General features: G+C 44.2%; 1 protein-coding gene across 10 annotated transcripts in view; it reads left to right on the forward strand.

Moving 5' to 3' along the window:
• The first annotated feature begins 10,534 nt into the window (after positions 1–10,534).
• Positions 10,535–17,487, forward strand: part of ENAH (ENAH actin regulator) — a 92,458-nt gene continuing 85,505 nt past the window's right edge. Inside the window, exon 1 of one of the 10 annotated variants that reach the window (XM_038131204.1) lies at positions 10,535–11,088. In XM_038131204.1, coding sequence (XP_037987132.1) covers positions 11,084–11,088 — 5 coding nt within the window. In that variant the 5' untranslated portion in view covers positions 10,535–11,083. The remainder of the gene's footprint in view (positions 11,089–17,487) is intronic. The other 9 variants (XM_038131203.1, XM_038131206.1, XM_038131207.1 and 6 more) reach the window with 9 other exon arrangements.

Raw genomic sequence — 17,487 nt, forward strand, 5'->3', positions numbered from 1 at the left:
TCCCTTTTCTTACACGAAGATTCCCAGTAAACTTTGCAAATGCATGGGGATTCTTCAGCATTTATTTCCACTATGCTAAAGACACCAGAAACCAGAATTCTGCACAATACTCCCATTTGGACAAACCCATTGTAAAGTGAAATAGCAGCAAAGAATCAGTCTTTTGAAGTGAATATTCAATAATCTTGACATTTTGATGGATTATGGAAGATCACTGTTTCTAACTAAGCATTTCTGTCTTCCCCTACTAATGACCACCCTTCTGCAATTACTCCATAGTTTCTATACCCATCTGTCACGGCCATAAGAACGAATTTAACATTAAACTAAATTTTTCTTTACAGAACAAAGAAGAAGAGACAATGAAGATAAAATCTTGGGTGCTTAGGATGAATTTTTTTAGTTGCCTTGTGGATTAACAGGATTGTCTCTGCTGTTACATTTAAGTCCCCTGAATACACTTGGACAAGCCTTTCCCTGGTTCTTACAACCAGCCAGAACTCCTTGGTACAGTTGCTGTAAGAATGCAGAAGCTGGAGAGAAATCATTAAACAAGAGAGGTCAGCATCTCAAGAGAGGTCAGCATCTCAGGAGAGTCTGTCTGCAGAACTTTGTAGGTAAAACCTCAGCTATGGAAAATTCTCAGCTTTTGAGGAAAACCTGTTGTGAAGGATTTAGCAAAGGTACACACAGCAGGATGTAGGAAGGGAAACAGATTTTTGGCTGCTTGAGAGCCCTCACAGAAACCAGTAAGATGTCCAAAAGGTCTAAGAATTTGAGGGAGAAATGCTTGTGAAGCTGGGCAATTTTGTGAATTGCAGCTGGCTTCACAGAATTCTTAGATGAGGAACAAAAAATGCAAGGCAGTCTCTTGTGTGCTTATTTAATGTAATTAATTAATGCATTTTGAACCACTTTTTTTGGTGCAAAGGGATCTTAATTATAGCGTAAAATTCAGATGTAAGTGATGTAAAAGATCTTCATGTAAATGAAAAGATGAGCTGCTGTGTTTGAAACCGAAGGCAAGAAGAAATGCCCTGTTGTAAGGTCACAGGTTATGTGGGTTGGAGTCTCAGCTGATTTATGTTAAAGGTTAACTCACACAGAGAGAACATGCTCAGGTACTTGTGTAGCACATGAACCAGCATTGCTGTCCTGAGTGAGGCTGTAATGCAGTGATAATGAGGGTAACTTGCTTATTTCTGTGACTTAAAAGATCCATTCCAAGAATTGCCTGAAAATGCTACAAATGAAGAGGTTCAAAAAGAAAACTTGTGGATTTAGCTGTGCTCAAGAAGGACTCCTGTGTCCAAGACCCTCCTGCAGCCTACACCAGGCTGGTCTTCCTGAAAAAATCAACAGCTTTGGGCTTTCCTCAGTGATCTGAATGTAAGTGGAGGCAAGAACACCTCATTCTTATTTAATTTAATATGAATGCAACCAGAATTTGTTTACTAGGGTGAAATTTCCCACATCTCTGTAGAAGTCACAGACCAGGATTCCAAAGCAATGCTTTTAGTCCCATTTTGTTCAGGTTTGAAGGCATCACTTCTTGTGGTGTGCTTTGACCTAACAGGATCTGATTCATGCATGAAATCCCCCTGTGATTCCCTGGGCTAGTTCATCTTCTGAGCTTTACCTAACCCCTCTCCCTCCCCAAGCAAATCCTGCAGCAGCTTCCAGCCTGCTCTGAGTTACCACAAGCATGATCAACCTGAAAGGAGACCCTTATGAGGCAGGAATCCCTGTGCTTTGGTGGGACAGGAGGCACATATCTGCTTTCAGCTGTCCTCTGGACACTCCATCTGTTCCAGATTATGGAGAAGAATGTGAAGTTGATGATGGTTTTTGTCAAATGAATCTTGTAATGTGTCTGTTTTAAAACTCCTTTTGAGTTTTTCTGATGAAGTTAAGAGATGGAAGGGCAATGCACAGCAGCTTTATCAGAGTAAATAACTAGCCTCCTTTGGTTTTAGAGCCAAAATTAAACTGATAAATGCAAAGCCCACCTCTACAAAGGCAGACTGACTTTGGTATTATATTTTCTCTGGATTTGGTTTAGAGTAATGCTGTTATGTTTAGAGTCATGTCTATGAAACATGATTTTATGGTAATTCCTTAAAAAAAATTCATTCCCTGCCTTTGTGGATCAACGACTTGTTCTTTTCTCAGGACAAATGCTATGAATTCACACAGGGTATTATCAAATTTTTAGCATTGTAACCTCCCCACCTTCTTGCTGAAGCCTCATTTAATTTCCTGCTCTTGTTCTCAGCCGTTGCTCCAAAGGAGTACACAAGGATTGCCCTTGCTGCTGGGTTCTAGGAACAGGCTGGCAACCTTGCATAGATTCCCATTCAGTTGTGCATTTTTCACTTTATCCATCACTTCTTGTGGAAGGAGATGGGCATCTTATCTTCCTAGCATTTTATCTGAACATGTTTTTACCAGCACATTAGCTCATACTGGTAGAATCACAATGGTGATGGTTTGGGTTGGAAGAGACCTTGAAGACCATCTAGTTCCAACCTCCTGCCTTAAGCAGGGACACCTTCCACCACAACAAGTTGCTCAAAGGCCTACCTAAACTGGCCTTGAACACTTCCAGGGATGGATGCCAAGATCCAGGTGCAGGACCTTACACTTGGCCTTGTTGAGCTTCATAAGGTTCATGTGGGCCCAATCCTGTCAAGGTCCCTGTGGCATCCCTTCCCTCCACATGCCGACAGCACCACTCAGCTCATGTCCCCAGCAAACACGCTGAAGGTGCACTTCATCCACAGTCTAACACCACTGACAGAGGTGTTAGACAGCACCAGTCCCCACAGTGACCCTTGAGGAGCACCACTCATCACTGGTTTCCACTTGGACATTGAGCTGCTGACCACAGCTCTTGCAGAGTGACCATCCAGCCAATTCCTTATCCACCAACTGCCAGTTTCACCAGACTGCCACAATTTCTCAAATACGATGGATAGTGGCTCAGCCACTTCATCCACTGGTGCCCTAAGGACCATGCATCTCATGCATCTCATCATGTTCCGTGGATCTGTACATCTTCACGTTCCTTAGCTGCTCTGGTACCTGTTCTTCCCTTACACTGTGTGGTTCTTCATTCCTCCAGTCACCACCTTTGCCTCTGTGGCTTGGTTGGTGTGGCTGGAGCCCCCGCTGGTGGGAACGGAGGCAAAAACATCATTGAGACCTCACCCTTCTCCATGTCCCACCTGGCTAACCAGCTCTTCCATTTCCTTCTGAAGATGGCCCACGTTTTCCTTGGTTTTTCTTTTATCATCAATGTACCTATAGAAGCCTTTTTTGTTCTCCTTGATGTCTCTGGCCAGGTTTAATTCCTTCAGGGTTTTGGCTTTCACAATCTGATCCCTGGCTACAATTCTGTCTATATTCCTCCCGGGCTACCTGTTCCTGCTTCCACCCTCTGTAGGCTTCCTTTTTCTGTTTGATTTTGTCCAGGAGCTCTTGGAGGGTTTTACTGATGATTTCATGAATATACCAACCCTATCAGATGCTAATGGTTATGGCTGCTACCAGTTTAGGATGATTCTAAACCATGAACAGGTAAGCAATGGAAGGGTTTTATTTCTTTGTAGATGTGCCAATACCCTAGAACAGTTGTTTTAATAATAATAATAATTTAAAACATTGCAAAGCTGGCATTTCCCCTTCACCCACTGGTGTAGTCACAGCAGAATGAATGGATCATTGTTAGAAGAGCCATTTCCCTGCACAAAGCAACCTCTATTCACAACTGGAAGTTTAGAAATGTTCAACCAGTCATGACAATTAAATAAAATTATTGTCTGAGCATCTCTTAGGGTTACAAATCATTCTGTCTCCAGTTGGTGCTACCTGTCCTTTATTATAAAGCCACAGAATCTTTAAGACTGACAACAACTCTAGCGGAAACAGTCTCTTGAAAAATGATTTCTGTTTCCATGTTCAGAAGCAAAGAGCAGTTGTTTGTACCTTGAAAAAAGAACAGTTTTGTGCCCTTGTCCCCAGGACTAGAGACATGGGAGGGAGCAAGCTTAGAACAAAACCACAAAGTGTCAGTGGAAGCTTTTGAGAAAGTGAGCTATGGGAACAATGAAAAATTTTGTTTGGTGACAGAGAAAAGTTGATATTTTTGGGATAGTTGGTGTCTGAAGAAGTCTGTGATGAAATTTACGGTTATTTAGAAGAGAAAAAAAATCAGGGAAGATAGAATTTATCTAGACACAGTAAGCCTAAGAGAAACAAGGGAAGTTTTACAAAGAAGAATGTCTGACAGTAAAATGTTGTTTTTTGAAAACTCTGAAAAAAGCCTGGTGGGGAATTTTTATTGGTCTTTCCCTACCTCTACTTATTTACACGCTCCAGAAGATGAATCCTTTCTTATTAACCAGTAAGGAAGCCCAGCATTCAGCAAGGATTTGAATGTAGAGTCTCCAGCAGTACTGTTTAATGAGTGGTATTCTTGGAAAGCAGTCAGTTGACCGTAGTAGCTGAATTCCTGACTGCAGCACTCCAGTCAACTCGGGATGAGCTGTTTAGAAATAAACCTGTGACACAGGAAATAGGGTATGAGGTGGTTCTGTGCTGTCTGAGGGTGGAAGGAGCTGAAGAAAATCCATCACTGTTTATGTGGTTGTATTGTGACACATGGGAGCTGAACTAACAGAGGAAGTGGAGAATAAATAAATACTCAGCAGAGAGTGATTATGGTTAAGATCCCTAGTCCTGTAAGCGTGACTTAGGGCCAGTTGCAAGGAATTCCTTCTCATTGATTTTATAGAGTATATCTACATTCTGAAATAGTTTCTAGCTAGTTATAGTAATAATAATGGCATGTGTTAACGTTGTAATCTCTTAAGAGCTCATTTCTTCACATGTCTTTTTATAGAAACATTAATTCCTTTGGCAAAAAAATTTTGTGATGTTCTTTCTAAAATACTGAGGAAGAATATTTTTGCAACTGCTGCTTTGTATATTTTGGGTCTCATGCATGATTTATCACTTACTAAATTTGAAATCCAAATTATGGAACTGGCTATAGCTATTGCCAGAAAGCAGAATCTGCAGTGCTGGAAAAGGACTAAAAAGGTTATCATCTGACTAAGCTGCAATCTTTCTTGGAACAATATTTGTATTGTAGGTTACTAACAGCTTTGCAATCCACAGGTGCTCACTCACAATAGCAAAAGTGTTGTAATTCATCTATAATCGGGACATTATTTTTACTGCAAGTTATTCTGACTTTGCAGTCAATGGAAACTAACCAGCTATAGTAAAATGTTGTCATTCATCTATAAGTGGGACAGTACTTCCATGGTAAGTTATTCCAACTTTGTAGTGAATGAAAACTTACCAGCAATAGCAAGGGTGTTGTCATTCATCTAAAATAGAAGGGAGGAGAAAGGAGAAAGATGGACAAAATGCAGAATGTATTTGCAACGGAGTCTGAGTAAAATAACCCCAGGGTAGTGCAAGGTAATGCTAAATTGGTGAAATTCAGTACAGGCTTCCACCTGAAAGGCTACACCATTTCCTTTGGCATCTGCCTGCCTAATTTCAGACAGGATGAAGGGGTACAGGGCAGTGAACATGCCCTGGTGAAGTCAAAGCTCAGCTGGGGTTGTAGAAGCTGCTTGCAGAGCTCAGTGCACTTTAAGGTAAAGTAAGATAAGTGATACCTGAGTATTTTAAAGCTGGTTTAGACATGGGAGACTGCAGTGTAGACGTCCCATACATAGCCCTTCTAGGCAAGAAGCCTGCCCTTTTTTATGCTACAAGAGCACTGTAGGCACTTAACAATTATTAATAATAACTAATTAATAATGGCCCGAATCCTTGGCTGTGATTGAGGACCTCAGAGAATAACTCATCTAGAGTTGTAAGAAAAGATGGCTCAAAACAATCTTAACCAAATCCAGGGCCAGCTTTGTGCCTTGACTTTGCTCCAGCAAAAGATAAAGCAGCAGAGTACAATTTGTTCTAAGACATTAGCAAGGGAGAGAGAAGGACATAATGAATACATTTAATTGGTAATGCACAAGAATGCAGAGTGGTGGCAAATAAGACTATTAGGGGATAAGAGTATAAAATTAGATGGAAAGGAAGAGATGAGATTGGTCAATTCCACTGGTCCTAAATCAACATTTCATCTCAGAAACCACAAAAGTCAGCAGCTGAGTGGAGGCGAATGAAAGACTAGGGTCAAAACAACAATCATAATTTATCTGAGTGTCAGAAAAGCATTTTTACACTAAGTACACAACACATCGATTTACACTTGATAGACAGTACTTACACAAAAAGAGACTTCAACCCTCACTGAATAGCCTGCAGCACAATACAAATTCTTTTCACGGTAAACCTAGGGGGGATAAACAATCCCTTTTTATACAAGGAATTTTCACTTAAGTATTTGAGTCTACTGGGAACAGCCTGAAAGACACATGCCATACTCCCCACTCACATCTCCAGAGGCCTGTGGTTTGATGTACTGATGCTGTTTGATAGTGTGGGGGGCACTTTTAGGAACCTTGGTGGAAAGAAGCGCAGCAGAAAGCTTCAGCTGCTGTTTTCATTCCTCTTTGGAGGTGCCTGATGGAAGATCTAGGAGTTGTTTATTTGCACAACAAGGAGCAGGGTATGCTGGTAGGAAGGCCAAGTTTCACCTTTGGGAGTCAGAGGACTGTATGATAGCAAAAGATTTGCTTCCTTTGCTGGTGATGTTGTTTTTGCCTTTTTTACAACAGAATAAAAATATTATTCCTTTAAGAAAAGACCTTCTTGGCTATTGTTGTTGTTATCTGCTGAGTCATGCCAATAATTGTTTATTTTAGCATTCCTAGAGAATTTTAGAGATAGTTTACTCCCCCTTCCCCAGAAGGCAGTTAGGAAAAATGGTGTAATTTCATAAATAAAATAAAACTAAAGTTTTTAGTTGAAAGCATTTCCTTTAATGGTCTGCTATGCAACAGTTCAGCAGTCGGCTGACTCATGGCAACCTGAAATTGAAAATGACTTGGGGCTGAGGGAAAGCAAGAAGAGGACAGGAAGAATTATAGTAGCCAGTATACTTTAACTATCTGTATAATAGTTGGATCTTCATTTTGTTCAACTAACCATGACCTCACGGAATTGGTTCGGGCATCAGCTCTGTGTCTGGTCCAGAGCAAAAGATGAATTTATAAATTAGATTAACATAATCACTGATGAGAAAAATACGTTCAATTACTTAATTCACTTCTGTTTTGATAATCTTCAATGCTACCAGAAGCACAATGTCAGAGCTATTTTCTTTTAGTCCACCATTTTTGGAAAGCCCTTCACTATCTCTGGAGAGAAAGCTCATGCTTTGTTGTTGCAACTCTCTCACTTCTATTATATAGCAAATTGTGTTTTCTTTCTATACTAGTTCTATAGAAAATAATCCAAACAAGTGAAATAAAGTATCTTTTCTTGTGTATTCAAAAAACAAACTCTGGATGTATTAAGTGAAAAGAACAATAACCCTCAAAAAACCAAAACCACCAGAAAAAAAACACTTTCCCCTGTTCCAGAAACTTCTTTGACTGTATCCTGCATTGTTATTTACAGTCATTGAAGACCAAAGTAATTCCTGCATATGAGCTGCTGTCCTGGGACACTGACTTTGGTAAGACATATGAAGATCTCAGCTACTTTTTCCTTTCTGAAGAAACAAAGACTGGAAAGTGGGAGATTGTTTCAGAGAAGACAGGGGAAATCTCAGTGTGAGAGAAAAGATTACTCTGCTTTTTGAAGCTTTTGGATTCCCTGAATGTCTCCAGAACATTAGAACATCATGCATCCTCCTCATGACCCTGTATCAAGGGTGATCCACACTGATGAGATGTGATGGGAACTGCTGGGTTTACTCGGGAGTAGCCTGCCAAGCCTCTTGCATTTGGCTGATATGAAACAGGAGCATATCCTCTTCTGGTTTATGCCTGGGTGAGCCATTCCTGTAGCATTCAGAAAGCCTTCATTAGTCAGGTTGTTTGGAGAGGGGGCACACCATACTGCTCAACCTGAGCTGGCTTAGCCTTTCAAAGCCCCTGAATTCCAGTCCTAACTTGCAGCTGAGCAGCAGAAAATGCAGGAGGGAAGAATGCAAAGTGGTTTTGGGGTATTCTGAGCTGCTTGGATCCAGAGGAGGAAGGGCACGAACACAATCCTTGGACACTGATTAGGAGAACCATTATGTGGCTCTGCCTCATAGGTTGTCACGGGCCTCAGGTTATCAGTGTGACACCACCAGCTAAGAAGGCTTTCTGCCACATTGGCTTTGTCATTGCCAGAAGAAGGGAGAGCAGTGGGAGAGGATGCAGAGGGCATTGACACCCATGCTGTGCTGCTGGAGGATCCTGTCAGTGAGAAAGGTGACGGCAGGGTCACACCAAGTGACTTGGGCACAGGACACACAGAGCTATTACGGCTTGGTGTGCTGCAAGAGCAGGCAGATTTCTCAATGCATAATTCAGTACCATAAACATGTACATGACACTAACTCCTTCTTCTGCTAGACTACTTTCATTTCTTGACAATAACCTCACTAAATTGACCTGGAAAGAAAGAGGCATTCAACGTTTATAATTTGATTTCTGCCCTATATAATTTTGGCTCCTCTCCTTCTCATGTAGCTGCTAATATGAGTTACTGCAGATTTAGTATTTTGTTACAGATTAATTCAATGGGATTTTTGACTAAGCTAGCGTCCAAAATGACTTTGCACTTGGTGACATCTGCGATGCCAGCATGCAAAATGATTCTTCTGGCATTTTTACAAATTCTATTGTACCACTGAGTAGGTCTTGAGAAATCCAGCTATGACCATATCTGATTTGGCTAAGAACACCTAGTAATATAACACAAATAGCGATAATAGTTATTTTGCAGGAGTAAAAGCTTCTGGCTATTTTCATTCCCTCTCAGGCAGACCTGGAGCCCAGGCATACTTTCAGTGTTTTTTTATATACCTGTCACAGTCAAAATTCTTTTATGTTTGACTAATAAGACCAGACAGTTGCATCAGGACAGGCACATTATGATCCTGATTTTTTTTCTGTTGTAGAACAACTGGTGTCTTTGAACAAAATCCTCCTTCTTCTGACTGTCTCTGCCATTCCTTCTACTGATGTACCTGCTGAAGCCATTAGACATACAACTTAGATGTATCTATATAGATACAGATTTTAACATTTCTGCTTGGCTGCCTTCAAGAGACTTTTCACTGCCAGAATGGCTTTCTTTCCAAACCTTTTATTTGGAGGATGTTCTGGTGATAGGAAGCCCAGATCTTAGAAAATTCATTATGCCTTAAGAACTGAGGTCCACTGCCAGTCATTAGAGTCCTCAGCATTTGTTGAATGCAATTAAGGTAATTTTATGTACCAGATTCAATTGCGTCCCTTTTCCGGACTGTCTTTACATTGTTGACAAAGGTACACAATTTTTAAGATCACGATGTCGCTTTTCTTCTGATTACTCATCTGCATTTTGTGATTCACCTCTACTGCAACATTTTCATTGACATCATCCCTTTGCCAGTAAAAACATGTTTTCTTACTAAACTATCCTTCATTACCTTCAGTTTCAGAGCCTGTCCTTGTTCCCAAGTTAGTGTTTTCTAACAATTGGCCATTTTTTTTCTCATTGATCAGTTCATCTCTTACTGTGCTACTGACACCATTAATTGACAGAGAGTGACTCTGCCCAGCTGATCAAGGAAGAGGTGGTGTCCAATAGCTGAGATTCATGGTAAAATCCCCTTACATGTGTAGAACCTACATCAGAAATACATATATGTTTTTAAAATTCTTCATTTTTTATATCTAGCAGTCTAGGCACTTAAAAAGAAGATGTTTACACATTTGTTTCTCCCGTATATTTTTACTATTAGACCCTAGAAAGCACTGGTAGTCATTAGGGAAAAATGAAACTGGAGGTGCAAAAGCACCAAGATGGCTTAGCGGCATTGGGAATTGCAAAGACACTTGCTCATCACTTCTTTTAACCGAGACGAAAGAGAACGGGCATTCACTCGCTAGCTGAGAGAAAGGAGCCGAACACGAGCTGGGTTAAAGTTACTTGTACAGTGTGCTGGGTCCGCTGCCGGTACCGAGAGCAGAACGTAAATCTGCATTTAGGGCGGGCGCGGGGCTACCGAAAGATGCAGAAAGAACATTCCTGCATTCCTGAGAAAGGCTTAGGCCACTGCCTTCCCGGGGCACCGAGGGGCCGCAGCGCTGTCGCCTGTCGGTACCTGCCGAGCTCGGGCAGGGGGGCTCGGGGGCTCCGTGTTCCCTCCCGCCCGAGGACTGCGGGCCGGACAGAGCCCGGTGCGGGCAGCGCGGGGCAGGGTCAGCGGACGGGCGGAGCTGTTCACACGCCGGGAAGCTCCGCCGGCCGGGACGCGCCTCTCCGGGAGCCCATCCCGCCCCTCCGCTCCGTGGCGACTCCCGAGGCCGCCGGGGAAGACGCTGCCGCGGGCGGGTAGCTCTCCCGAGAAGGAGCCGCCGCCGGCTCACCTGCGGCCGCCCCGTCCCTCCACCCCCGCCACCCAGCGCCGCGGCCGCCGAGCCCTCAGCGAGCCGCCCGGGCAGAGCGCGGCGGTGGGCGCGGCCTCCTCCGCCGCCCGCCCCTTCCTCCCTCCCTCTCTCTTTCCTCCCGCCCGCCGCTCCCGCACCCCCGGCCGCCGCCGCTCCCGCGGCCCCGCCGGTGTCTCCGGTCGCCCCCGCGCTCCCCCCGCCGCCCGTTCTCGTTCTCCTCCTCCTCCTCCTCCTTTCCCCCCGCCCTTCCCGCGCGGTGGTTCGCTCCTCCCCGCCCCTTTCCCCCACCTCTCCCGTCCCCTCCCACCCCCGGCTCCCCGCGGTGGTCTGGCCCGGCCCGGCGGCGGAGGGAGCGGCGGAGCGGGCGGGCGGGCGGCGCTGCCGGGCGGGGGTCTCGCTCTCCGGGGGTCTCGCTCTGCGGGGACGCGGCGAGCAGCGGAGCGGCGCGGGGGAGACAGCGCAGCGAGCGAGGCAGCGGGAGCGGCTCCCCGACCGCGGGCAGCACCATGAGGTGAGCGGCCGGCTCCGGAGCGGGCGGCGGGCGCGGGGTGGGGGGCGATGCTCCGCGCCCCCCGGCTCGGGCGGCGCACAGCCGGGAACGGGAGCGGGAATGGGAGCCGGGGGGATCGGCCGGCGGCGGGGGAGGGGGCCGGGCCGAGGGGAGCCCCGCGGTGGGGGAAGGGCCCATTGTTAGTGGCGGCGGGGGAAGGGCGGCCCGCCGTCCCCGTCCCCCCGCGGCGGCGGCGAAGTTGCGGTCGGGGGGCGGCGGCGGGGCCCGAGTCCGGGGCGGAGGGCGGCCCGGCTCCGGCGCCTCCCCCGGGCCGGGCACGGCGTGAGCCCCGGGCTCCCGTCTCCTTTCTTTCTCTGCCGGTGGTGATTTTTCTTCCCCCCCTTTCTCTCCGCCTTACCCGGCGCGTGTTGCATTGCAGCAGCAGCTGGGCTTTTCCCTCGGTAATCAATAAAGAGGCGCCGGGGGGAAGGAGGGAGGGGGGATCCCCCTCTCGGCAGCCGGGAAAGTGTCGCGTTTGGAGGTTTGGGATGTAAACACAGAGGTGGCCGCGGCTGGGGGCGGCAGGGAGGGAGGTGGGTGCCTGCCGCCTTCCCGCCGGGAACTCCCGCTCCCCGCCGGCTCATTCATTTGAAGGCGATTTTCTGCCTCCCCGGCCCGTCCTCCCCTTCCCCCCCGCCATCCTCCCCCCAGCTCGCTTTTAGCGCCTGTTCTGTTTCCATAATCTCCTTTCTGGATTGGTGCAGGACCCGGTGAGAAATGCGGCTCGGTGGCCGAGCGCTGGTCTGGCTGCCCGGGGACGCCGTGCTCCCTGTAGGCCTGCCCCTCTCTCAGACAGCTGGGGAAACGAGTTACTCATGCCTTCCCTTCCCTTTTCTTTTTTTTTTTTTTTTTTTTTTTTTTTTCCGCCTGGAAGTTATTGTCTGCCTTGCAGTTGGATATGAACCTTCTTTGTCTTAAAAGACACGACTGTAAGTCGTGAGGTCCTTTGGAGCAGAGGTCCGGCGAGATTCGCGTGATCAAAGTCGGCAGATTCCCTCTGCTTCGTGAAACTGATGAGCCATTAGAATTCCTTGTCAATTACAGGAAAATCCTGATAAATTTTTTTTGTACCGTGAGGATTCCCTCTTTCAGTGCACCTTCAGTGGAAAGGGTAGCGTTGCAGCGGGAAGCATGGGAACAATCTCCCTGCTGTTTTGTTTAGAGCTGTGTTCCTGTATTTCCCTCTAGTTTTCTTTGTTAACTGTAGGTATTTATGTCCTACGTTATTTTAAGCTTTGTTTTGTCTTGTGATAATTTATTTTCAGTTATTCACGTTGCTCCTGTAGAAGTCAGATACCCTGCAAATGAAAAGTTACAGCTTGGAAAACCTACAAGTTTGTATCCAGATCCTTTAAGCAGAGGTGTTCTTTTTGATTATCTTGAACAGCCTTTAGCGCAATGAATGCTGCTAATCGAGCAAGGCTTGGCATAAATACCTCGGGAAGCCCCATGGAAGTTTGGGTTTGGTGCTGGCAAAAAGGTGCTTGAATTGTGCGGGTGATGCTGAGTGGAGTGAGCTAGAGCAGCAAGGCTGCTCACTGTTCACTGTGTAACTGTATGTGTGCCAGGACCTGTGCCAGCTTGGAGGGAGCACAAGTATTTCTCTCAACCAGCACAACAGGAAAGTGTCTAGGTTGAACCTACCCTTAGGTTGCTTATTTAGGTGTTTGAATAGCTGACTTGCAGCAGTGAGTTAAATGTAGGTAAATGAATGTATTACTGGCCTTGAAGCTTTCTGCCTTTTTTTGTGCCTGTAGAGCATCAAGCTGGTAAGGGGGAGATGCAGCTGTGATTTGGAGGGTCGCTCTGATGAGTGGCTGTGGGGTGTTTCAAAGGAAACTGACTTCCAGAACGCTTGGTTCCAACCCTCTGGAAAAAAAGAAACAAGCTGTACCAATTAAAGTACACAGGCTAAAAAAATGATGTGGTTAAAGAAGTATTTTCTCTCTATAGAGGCACTATTAAACTCAGTTTTGTTTAATTGGTCCGACTCCAGTACAATGGCAAGCTTTCACTGCACTGCTCTCTCTTTGGACTTGTTTAGACTATGGTTGATGGTATATTTCTGAAACATGTTTAAACAATATCTTCATGCTGTATATTGTTCAGGCAATGACTTTTAATGTGCATTTGCTGGTCAAGGCAAGGTCTGATGGGTGAGGAGTGACAGGGTAAGTGGGACAAGCAGCCAGCATTTCATATACAGCTCCTGTGTTTGCAGATGCTGTTAAACCTTAGCAGTTCATACTAAAAATATACTTTTGGCACAATATTGATGGTCTCGTGGAATGAGTAAACTGCCTTCTGTCATTGCTGTTGGGCAGGTAAGTATGCAGTTGCTGCTCCAAATAATAAAAACAAAAAATATATGAACTGGAGCAGGGTGGGGGGAGAAGCACCCTCGCTTTCTCTCCTGTGGTTTGGCTATTCTTCAGCCATCATGAGCCTGAACTAATTCTGATGATTTTGTGTTAAGATCTTGTGTCTTGTCTGGGTGTTTAACTGGTCAGTTAGCAAACTGATTTGCCTTCTGTCAGATAATACTGAGCATCGTTGTGAAGAGCACCTTTGAATGTTAAAATAATCAGCAGTTCTGTAAGACACAAACACCAACACTACACAAGAATTAATTCTTGCAGAAGTCTGCTTTGTATTCAAATTGAAATGATATGCTATTTGAATAACATCTGTTAGGGGTTTTAGGTTGCAGAGAAGCCCTGAATATTAAATATCCCAGTTAAATGGTCTAGCCTAAGTATGAAGTTACTTGGTTCAGGAGCCAGCTTGAATAGGGCTGTGTGTATCTGTGTCTCCTGCCCTAGGTAAACAGCTGATTCCCACGGACACCTGTTGCTCTCTTTGTACTCTGCTTAGCTGACAGAAGCGCTGCCCCTAATCCAGTTTCCTGAGAGCACTTACAATATAATAGGTATCCAGGAATGGGCATATTCAGTGAAGTTTCCATTTGCCAGCTGACTGGAACGTGGCATGGGGGGAAGAGGTGGTGGAGATGCAGGTAACAGCAGAGTTTGGTGCCCCTGTTCTAGTAAAAGCATCGCTTCCCATCGTATTTGTACAAGAAGAACGTGTGTGAACAGACTTTTATTGTAGCATATGTTGAAGTCTGTGTTACGGAAGCTGGTAAACACAACTCTGCTGCTAGAGTTGGGATTCTGCAGTGAAGGTTAACTGAATTATCTTTATTTTTTTTTTTTCTTGCATATCAGGCTCATTTTGAGTGTTAACTCCAATAAAAAAAATAAATGAGCTTTACAAGATACTGACTTTAAAAAAAAAATCAAACTGTACAGCCTTCTCTTGGGATTACTACATCCATTTCTTTGTGTGGGAAAGAATTGTTTTTCATTAGTGTGCTGGTCAGAAAGCAGACTGCTTAGTCGGGTTTCATTACCCAACTTCCCAAGAATTGGGAAAGAAACAGTATTTTAAGGAAATTTAAAATTTGAGTATTTCCAGAGGCCAGTATAGTACTTTGTCTTTATGATGGGCTACTGTGCATATCATGTATATGTGAATTTCATTCCGTGTTTAGATAGGGCAAACAGCTAAATTACTATAGATTTTGCCTTTTCTGAAAAGTCATGTCATATTCTTGCTTGTGTTTTCAAGCTAAAAAAGTAGCTAAATTTGTGGTCTCTAAGCCACACTGAAATTTCTATTACAATCAGCAGCTTTTCTGCTCAAATATATTGCTAGAGAATGCACTTCGCGTTATTATTTAAAAGTCAGCATATTTTATGCCTGGGTTGGTAAGCCTTCATTATATTCTAAGTGTTTGTTAAGAAAACTAATGCCATACTCACTGTTTACTGAGTGAAAGCCCACAGCACAAGTCACAAAACATGTACCTTCATTAGGACTAGGAATGCTGGAAGGAACCCACTCACATTTCCTGGGGTTTCCAGGAAAGTGGGTACACAAGAGCATTATTAGTGACAATAGTGCAGTTCAGTCTGCTGCAATAACTGCAGTTATTTAAGGTGGTGAAATAGCACAGCAGCAAGGCCATCAATTTGATGGTGACATTAAGTTATTCTTGGATACGTAAGGTAACTCTTTGGAATTTTGCCTTTAGTTTTAATACTTGCCCGAATGGTGTATTTGAAATAGAAAGCTTAATTTAGTTGAGAAATATTTGACAAAATGTTGGAAGTGCAAGCAGGCAGTTAAATTAGACTGGATATGCATAACTGCAAGCAGTACAGTTACTAAAATTGCTTGTATCTCAAGAGAAAAATTGGTGGTGTGGGCAGTTTTTTTTTTTTCAGGTGGATACAAGAATTCAGGTTACTTTCCTTGTTCTTAAGTATACTAACAGATGGACTGAGTCATCTGTCTGATAGAAGTGTGGTCTTTAGCTTGCACTTTATTTGTGACAGTTGCAAGTAATTTTTGGACAGGCTGTTTCTGCCCACCTGATATGGGATCTGACAGCTGTTTTTCCCCCCAAGGCCTCTGGATAGTTTAGTGAATTATTTTGATAGTAAAAGTATAAATCTTTAAAAATTTGCCCTGTGAATGGAGAGTGCAGGAATGAGAATCCAATTTTTTTAGACAAAGCTATTTATGACCATCTTAGCAATTATGTTGTCAGCCTCTAAAAATTAGAAACAGTCTGAGAGTGTGTATAATTCAGGAATGCTCTCTGGAAGGGCATGTACAAGTTTTTTCTTGACTCTGATTCAGGATTTCATGTTTGCTGCTGGAGGTCAGAAAACAAGAGCGAGTTAGTTGGCATCCTGCTTCGGGCCACTCTAGCCTAAAAGCCTTTTTTCTCCGCTTCCATAAAAAGCAGAAATATTTTTCTCCCAGCACCTGTTTCAGTGGATGCTTTGCCCTAAGTGACGTTCTCTCGGCGCTACCTTAGGCATGTGATTGGAAATACTTTGTAATGAGGGCTGCTCCTTGCCATGCCAGGGCAGCTCATGTGGAACTATTATAGAAGTAGGTTATTGAACCACTGGATAGAGTCATTTGCTTTCATTACTAGAGAGAGCAAATGTATTTTGTGAAACAGATATTACTCCCTTCTTTGCTTTGACCTTTCATCTAGAATGCTTTTGACAGTTCATGCCTGCTTCCACTCAGCAGTGGAGAAATCCGTGTGCCAGCTCTTTAAACATCCAGGCATGTTTAGGTTTTAAGAGTGCTGTAGTGGTGAGAGAGAGCAGAAGATACGTGCTTTTTGTCTTCAATTAAAAATAACATTGACTTCTAGTCGTAGCTCAAATGAAATGTAGCAGAGACTGAAGTCTCATCAGCCTTGCTGAAGTGTCAGCTGTGATATTTGTGGGTGCCTACCTCGCTCTCCCACCCCAACTTGCCCTGCCAGTCCCTGGGAATTCAGTACAACTACTTTGTGTTCTTGGGCTGTTGGAATCTCCCTTGGGATTAATGTGGGAGTGAAGCTGCTTTTGTACCTGCCTGTGTTTAAACCTGCAGGTGAGGAGCCGCTGTTGTGTCCCTGCTGTGCCTCTCCTGCCCGAACTTCCCGTGGGTTCTCACAAACCTGGAGAAGAGCAGTTTGTATGGAGCTTTTTTTGGTTGAATAATATACAGAAACTTCCCTCCCCTTTCAGAAATAGCTGCATCACCTTATTTTACCTTTCATATTTTCTAAAATGAGAAATAAAAACGTATATCTAAGTAATTGAGTCTGATTTGAAAATGCTGTGTAGCAATACTGGTAACAGAGGAAAAGGTTGGATTTTACTTCAAATACTCCTAATAAACTGTCATTCTAATTGCCAAACATCTTCCCTGCTATCATGTATTACAAGTCTCCTTCACTGTAGCTGTTTCATGGCTGATGTTAAAAGTGTTCCCAAAGAGAATGTTGTGCTTCCCAGCCTCCGATGGTGTTATGTGCTGGTGTGTGCTGCTCCTGATGTTATGGTTCTGTAGGCACTTACGGGAGCTTATGGAACTGCTGCTGGGGACGTGATGTGACATCTCTCTGGATCTCCTGCCCAAATGCTGGTGACAGCCTGGTGGAGAACACAGGGCTGTTCAGTGGGATGTGAGATGATGTGTCAGTCCGCTTCGGATTAGTCTTTCCAGCTGAACTGCTTGCAATAAGCACATGTTTTGGGAATCAGTGCACAAGTTAATGCGAGGAATTGAAGTACAACTCTCTTGTCTCTGTGAGTAATCTTTAGGCAAGGCTCATTAAAAGAAAACACCATCAATATTCAGGCAAAAAAAATAATCTGCTCTTAGTTTCACATATTGAAAATTCTCTGGGCAAAGCTGTTTTATGTAAAAGAAGAATAGTGAAAACTACTTCAGTTTGGTCCAAAACTGGTCTGCTTCTTTGCTTTGTGTGTTTTTTCTTTTTTT

Source organism: Motacilla alba, chromosome 3, assembly GCF_015832195.1.
Source record: "Motacilla alba alba isolate MOTALB_02 chromosome 3, Motacilla_alba_V1.0_pri, whole genome shotgun sequence".
Taxonomy (NCBI): Eukaryota; Metazoa; Chordata; class Aves; order Passeriformes; family Motacillidae; genus Motacilla; species Motacilla alba.